The 7,233-nt window shown below is 51.8% G+C and overlaps 2 protein-coding genes across 8 annotated transcripts in view; one reads left to right on the top strand and one right to left on the bottom strand.

Annotated features, from left to right (window-relative positions):
• Window positions 1–3,823, top strand: part of SIAH1 (siah E3 ubiquitin protein ligase 1) — a 7,049-nt gene extending 3,226 nt beyond the window's left edge. For 3 of the 7 annotated variants that reach the window (XM_014449958.2, XM_023748619.1, XM_014449960.2), the window contains one exon: window positions 1,905–3,823. In XM_014449958.2, the coding sequence (XP_014305444.1) occupies window positions 1,905–2,755 (851 nt within the window). In that variant the 3' untranslated portion in view covers window positions 2,756–3,823. Of the gene's footprint in view, window positions 1–6; window positions 1,298–1,342; window positions 1,672–1,902 lie in introns of those variants that run through there. The other 4 variants (XM_023748621.1, XM_023748617.1, XM_006107928.3 and 1 more) reach the window with 4 other exon arrangements.
• Window positions 3,824–4,755: 932 nt separating this feature from the next.
• The window catches only part of LONP2 (lon peptidase 2, peroxisomal), a 27,965-nt gene continuing 25,487 nt past the window's right edge, over window positions 4,756–7,233 (bottom strand). The window contains exon 15 of the mRNA XM_023748616.1: window positions 4,756–5,152. Within this exon, the coding sequence (XP_023604384.1) occupies window positions 4,931–5,152 (222 nt within the window). The 3' untranslated portion in view covers window positions 4,756–4,930. The remainder of the gene's footprint in view (window positions 5,153–7,233) is intronic.

Here is a 7,233-nt window from a genome sequence, read left to right as displayed (position 1 = left end):
AGCGCAGGAACAGAAGCTGCTCAGGGCGCTGCCACCGCCCCTGCCTCGGGCGGGCCGCGGGCTCCCAGGCCCGGCAAGCGCCCCTCAACCAGCCTGCACGGGAGGGCGTCTTGCTCACCTGTCTGCCGGCCGCTGGGACGAGGAGGAGGAAAGGAGGCCCAGCTGGGCCGTTAAGGACGGGGTTGCTGAAACCGAGCCGGCAGTGGTGAGCCGGCCCTGAGCAGAGGGACGCCGCAGCACTCGGCTCACTAGCGCCCCCTTCGGTGCACCACGCCCTCCGCGGAGCGCCCGGCACTGGGGTCCGCTGCCCGCGCAGGGGGCGCAGCTGGGTTCCGCCCGGAGCTGCGGGAGGTCCTGGACCGCGGCATTTCCGCCTCACACTCCGACTAGTGTAAATCGTGCTCCAGTGTCTGGAATGACAATCGGCTCTATCGGAACTGAACCTGAACTACTGCTGCACCGTTGGAGGCCGAGAAGTTACGGTCTGCCCTGCGTCCTCACATCCCGTGGACCACACGCCGTGTGCGGACCCCGGTGTGACCGGCGGCTCAGCGGGCGATGTGCACGGCGCTGGCGGCTTAGACTTTCCCCCGAGGAACCACTGTCCAGTGACCCCGATGCTCACGTAGGTGAGCAGCGCCAGCGGCCGTGAAGCAGGCTCGTGCGCTCCCGGGCTCCTGGGCGATGCTGCCACCACTGCTCACGCGTGACCTCCGCGTGGGCCGTCGCGGGCACTGGAACCTCCTGGCACGCACTCCTGCCCGCCTGGACCCTGGCGGTCTGGGGCCTCCGACGAAGAGCACGGATCCCGTGTCCTGACTCCACGTGGCGCCGCGCGTGCTGGGATTCTGCTACACTTTTGTTTCCCTTGAACTTGAGGATATTTTCGTGACAGTGGGCTTGCTCTCTTTGGCGCCCTCAGCCCGGGTTAAGGTGTAGAACTGAGTAACGTAGAGCCCCAAGTTGCATTTACAGGTCACACTGGCAGCCAGCATTGTGTGTTTTCCTTTCCTTTTTTGTTAGCAGCATTGTGTTTTCAAAGGTAAATTCTTTGCAACAGAATAACAATGATAATTGAGACATTAACTTGGAGGCATTAAATTTTAATGGTGTAGAAACATGGCTGATGTAGTTAATGGGTCTGCGCTCTCAGGCCTCCTGAGAACCTGCGCAGGTGGGTTCCTGGGGAAGGTGCCGTTTTATCGTCCACTTGCCTGAGTGTCGGTCACTGCTGGTCATTTCTCCCGGGGACAGTTCTGTCTCAGGGCTTGGTGTGATGGGCGTTTCAGCAGCAGCGGTGAGCCAAGGGCTCGGGAACGCCTCACCTGTGGACCCCCCCCCCCCCCGCCATATCTTTCCTCTTGGACTTCAGCGACTTCGCAGTTTCTCAGTTGCTTGGGGTCCAGGTTGTATCTCAGCCTTCCCTCCACCAGGGCAGCCAAGGGTGGATGTCACTTTCTTTTAGTAAGAAAGGGAATTCCATTGTGTTCTGGAACTTTTTGAAGAGATTTCATCCAGCGTATAACGCCTAATAATCAAAATGCATATTTTATGCAGTTACGTTTTCTTAACCATTTGTTTCTCTTGTTCTGCTCACAGTAAAATGTGCATGAGCCCTGGCCAGCTTGGCTCAGTGGAGAGAGCATCGACCTGTGGACTGAAAGGTCTCAGGTTCGATTCCAGTCAAGGGCACATGCCTGGGTGGGGGGCTCGATCCCTAGTAGGGGCCTGCAGGGGGCAGCCGATCAATGATTCTCTCTTCTTATTGATGTTTCTCTCCCCCTCTGAAATCAATAAAAATATCTTAATTTTTTTTTGGCATGAACCACATGGCTTTATGAAACAAGTTACGATGACCACTTTTCTCCTTCCTCCTCTTACTTTTCCTTATGTTTCCGTTACAGAAATGAGCCGCCAGACTGCGACAGCGTTACCTACTGGGACCTCCAAGTGCACCCCGTCCCAGAGGGTGCCCGCCCTCACGGGCACCACCGCGTCCAACAATGACTTGGCCAGTCTCTTTGAGTGTCCTGTCTGCTTTGACTATGTGTTGCCACCCATTCTTCAGTGTCAGAGCGGCCACCTTGTCTGTAGCAACTGTCGCCCAAAGCTCACGTGTTGTCCAACCTGCCGGGGCCCCTTGGGATCCATTCGCAACTTGGCGATGGAGAAAGTGGCCAATTCAGTACTTTTCCCTTGTAAATATGCCTCTTCCGGGTGTGAAATCACTCTGCCCCACACAGAAAAAGCAGACCACGAAGAGCTCTGCGAGTTCCGGCCTTACTCCTGCCCGTGCCCCGGCGCGTCCTGTAAGTGGCAGGGCTCTCTGGATGCCGTGATGCCCCACCTGATGCATCAGCACAAGTCCATCACCACCCTGCAGGGGGAGGACATTGTGTTCCTCGCCACGGACATCAACCTCCCCGGGGCGGTGGACTGGGTGATGATGCAGTCCTGCTTCGGCTTCCACTTCATGCTGGTCTTGGAGAAGCAGGAGAAGTATGACGGGCACCAGCAGTTCTTTGCAATTGTACAGCTGATAGGAACGCGCAAGCAGGCGGAAAATTTTGCTTATCGACTCGAGCTAAATGGTCACAGGCGGCGATTGACTTGGGAAGCTACTCCCCGATCTATTCATGAGGGGATTGCAACAGCCATTATGAATAGCGACTGTCTAGTCTTTGACACCAGCATCGCACAGCTTTTTGCAGAAAATGGCAATCTAGGCATCAATGTCACTATTTCCATGTGTTGAAGTGGCGATCAAATGTTTTCTGGCCAGTGTTTAAAACCATTGCATTCAACTTCACAGAGAATAGGCCCCCTCTGCCTGCCCCCCCGAGACTTTTGGTAGGTGGAGCTAGTCACATGAAGGTAAATAAATGGAAAGGCTGTTAAATACAGGAAACGGTTGCATGTAGTAACACTAATATATTTAAGTCAACAGTAAACCACTGAAAAAATATATATATACACCCAAGATGGGCATCTTTTGTATTAAGAAAGGAAGCATTGTAAAATAATTCTGAATTTGTGTTTGTTGTAGATTGAGTGTACTGTTGAGAAATACTGGGTTTTTGTTTCTGCGTGTGAGAGTGTGTGGGTGCGTGTGCGTGTGCTTGGGTTTTTTTTCCTTTAACTGACAAGCCATGTTGAGTGGTCTTGGGCCACTGCTTCCCCTCTTTTGAGTCAATACATAGTGCTGCTGTGTGTGTATATATTTTTTGTGTGTATTTGCTAATTTTTATTAATTTTAGTTTTTCATTAAATAAATTTGACTTTCTTTTCTGTAATTGAAGCTTTTCCCATCTTTTTTTGTACCTTTTTAAAGTTAGTGGTTTTTTATGCATAATTGTTTATGGTAAAGTTTATACATGTGTGTTCCATACATGTTTTTTCTCCCCATTAATCAGTTCATTAGAAATACTTTAAATTCAGCTTCTTGTGAAGACACGAGTTCCAGAAAGGAGAGGTAACATCGGAAGAAAGATCAGAAGCTACTTAAAACAGCTAGAAGATGGTCGGTCGGTCTTTTTCTCTCTTTTTTCCAGTTGAGTCACGCCTTCAAACTTATTCTTTAAAAGGTAGTAGGATATACTGATTTTTAAAAATATATTAAAAAAATCCCCCCCCCCACCAATATCTTGGACAAATCACATATGTTTAAAATTTGTTCTCATATTTATTGGTTTTGCAAAAGAAGGCATCATCTCACAGTATTTGTAATTAAAAGCAAAGCATTTGTTTAAAAAAAGGCAGTTTGCAAAAAAATGTTTTTGGTCTTTTATAATTCTCATTAAAAGAATATCTGGCAAATTGAAAACTCTTTGTGTTGCTTTAGCTCTAAGTTTGATTAAAATCCAAAGCTGTTTTCCTGTCCGATTCTGTGCTTTACAGCAGAGAGCAGTGTGCAGTTTTGAAATGCAAGAGTTTTACTGTCAAGTACAGCGCAGCACAGGCCCCGGCACGGGCACAGCGAGCCCCAGGTCCCGACTCGTCCTCCCGGAGCACTGGGACTCGCCAGCAGGGCCGGGCACGCCTGTAACTCGCAGACCCCCTTCTCATCCAAGAAACTGCGCAGCGCCTGACATACCTGTGCTTCAGTCTGGAAGAGCGCTCCTGAGGGGGCTCGGGGTTGTCCATCGCGTCCTCAGTCTCCACAGCCACATGCGTGGCAGGAAGGTGGGCGCTGGGTGAGGAAAGCTATGACCCTGGAATCCCCAGCCTGACCTGCTGTCCTAACCCTGGGTGAGTCGGGACGAGAAGCGGAGAGCCCGCAGACGGGGACGGCACAGGCAGACGGGACGGACAAGGGGAGGTGGCGGGGCCCGGGCCTCGCGGGATCAGGGTAACGAGCGTGGGGATCAGCCCGGAAAGGTTGGCGGCCTCCCCCTGGGGACTGGACTTTGTAAGGGGACAGGCGTTCGGGGCCGGCGTGTTTCTGACTGACGTGTGCGAACCGGGGCCGCTCTGCCTGCGTGATGTTGCGTGTGCTGGGACGTGTGGGCCTCCTCACGCGGTACTTAACCTGAAACGTCATTTCCACAAAGACTCACCGGCTGTGTTTTCAGCTTTGCCCACTGCCCCTCCCACATCGACGGGGATCTGAGGTCATGGTCTCTACAGTCGTTCTTGACCTTGCCTGGGCGTCTGAGTCACCCGAGGCTCGGGAACAGATCTGAGTGTGGGTGGGGGAGTCTGGGGCCACAATGGGAACCGTGTGCCGCCTTCCCAGGGACAGAGACAACGACCGAAGACAGTAGCCAATGCTCTCTGTTTATTAAAATCTCTGTAGCCCGCGTGGCCCCTCGGTGAGGCTCGCGCCTGCTGATCAGCTCACAGGGGAAGGGACGTCTTGCTTACCCGCTGGTGTGAGCAGCCAGCCCGGCGGGCCTCGGGGCTTCAGGACGGCGCCTGAGCCGCTCCGAGCCTACAGTTTGCTATTTAAGAGGCCGGGCCTGGCCTTGGCCGAGAAGCCCCCGTCGAAAGCGGCGTTGAGGACCTCGTCCAGGCAGCTCGCCGTGACGAAGCTCAGGTCGCGGCGCACGTTGCCCGGGATCTCCTCCAGGTCCTTCTCATTCCTCTGCGGGAGGATGACCCGCTTCAGGCCCGCTCTGTGCGCCGCCAGCACTTTGTCCTTGATGCCGCCCACCTGCGGGAGAAGGGCAGGCGGCGTGACCTCGGGCCCAGCACCCCCCGCTTTCCCACAGCCGGGTCACCGCCCGTCCGCACAGGAGCGGGAGAGCCCTGAGGAGGTGAGTGAGTAGTGAATTCTCTTCGCTCTAGTCCAGCCTTTCACGGGGGAAGGTGCCGGCTTTCTTCCGTCCCTGTTCCTGCCTGTTGTCAGGGTCTACACTTCAGTCTCTGCAGTCACGGCGCCTGCGGGCCGATGGGGCTGATTCGGAAAAAGTGATCGTAGACCTGACACCCGCCCGCAGAGCTCAGCTGTGCGCCAGGATGACACCACTGCACAGGTCAGAGCAGGACCGCTGGGCCACCCCGGGAGGACACAGGTCCCCACGGCCTCGGCTCCGTGGTTAAAAGATGTCCACAAAAACCCACACACAAAGCCATGGAGGCTAAGCAGTGAGATCAAGGAAGAAAAGATGCCATGACACAGAGCACAACCCACAATCTATGGGGCACAGTGAAAGCTGTCCTAAGAGGGAAACTCATAGCATTACAGGTCTGTGAGGAAAAAGAAAGATCTCAATCTGACTTTACAAGGAATTGAAAAAGAACAACAAACAAAGCCCAGAGTGAGTAAAAGAAAGGAAACAAAGAGCGAAAGTAAACAAAATGGAGTAAAAAAGAAAAACCAACGCAAAAGACCCATGAAACCAACAGCTGGTTCTCTGAAAAGATACACAAGGGAAACCTTCAACCAGATCATCAGGGGAGAGCCCACATGAAGCCAGAGGTGAAAGAAGTAACAACGGACACCAGAGAAATACAAAGGGTTGTACAAGGAAACATGAACTATAGGCCAATAAATCGGACAGTCTGGACCACATGGATCAATTCCTAGAAACATACAATCCTCCAAAACTGAATCAGAGAATTGAAACAGACCAGTTACAACTAGTGAAACGGACGCAGTCATTAAAAGCTCCCGACAAACAAAAGCCTGGACCAGGTGGCTCACAGGTGAGTTTTACCAAACTTTCAAAGAACTGGCACCTGTCCGCACACCCAAAATATGCCAGAGGAGGGCAGCCTCCCAGTTCACTTCACCAGGCCAGCGGCACCCTGATTCCAAAGCAAGGCAAAGACACTGCACGTGCACCAGACGAAGGACAGAAATCACAGGATCATCAACAGGTGCAGGGAAACCATCTGATAAAACCCAGCACACATTTATGATAAAAACCACCACGCAGCAAAGTGGGAATAGAAGGAACATACCTCAGTGGGACCGCCTCACACTAAAGCCCCTGTACAGCAAAGGAGACCAGCAACAATAAAAAGACAAACCACTGGATGGAGAACATATGTGCCAACGACACATCTGATAAGGGGTTAACAGCCAAAATTTTATTTATTTTTTTAATTTTCTGTGCCCTTTATAATCAACTTTTTTAAAAAATATATTTTATTGATTTTTTACAGAGAGGAAGGGAGAGGGATAGAAAGTTAGAAACATCGATGAGAGAGAAACATTGATCAGCTGCCTCCTGCACACCCCCTACTGGGGATGTGCCCGCAACCAAGGTCCATGCCCTTGACCGGAATCGAACCTGGGACCCTTGAATCCACAGGCCGACGCTCTATCCACTGAGCCAAACCAGTCAGGGCCAAAATTTATTTTAAAAACTTACTCAACACCAAAAAATCAAAAAACCAAACAATCCAATTTAAAAAATGGGCACAGGACTTCTCCAAAGAGGATATACCGATGGCCAACAGACACATGAAAGGTGCTCAACAGCGTCATCATTAGAGAGATGCAAACCACCCGATGACCACAGTGAGCTACCACCTCACACCTGTCAGTGGCGATCATCAGTAAAGCAACAGACAGCGAGTGCTGGGAGGATGTGGGGACGGGACCCTCGTGCACCTTTGGCGGGAATGCTGGTTGGTGCAGCCGTTGTGGAAAGCAGGATACAACACCAATAATGAACGATCGGAAAGGGACACTAAGAAAATAACTCCATTTACATGCATTAAAAACCAAAGTGCAATTAAAAAAGTGTGTGTGTGTGTGTGTGTGTATATATATATATATATATA

This window comes from Myotis lucifugus, unplaced genomic scaffold, assembly GCF_000147115.1.
Source record: "Myotis lucifugus unplaced genomic scaffold, Myoluc2.0 scaffold_1584, whole genome shotgun sequence".
In the NCBI taxonomy this organism is placed as follows: Eukaryota; Metazoa; Chordata; class Mammalia; order Chiroptera; family Vespertilionidae; genus Myotis; species Myotis lucifugus.
The sequence above is the reverse complement of the archived record's forward strand: the minus strand, read 5'-3'. Positions and strand labels throughout refer to the sequence as shown.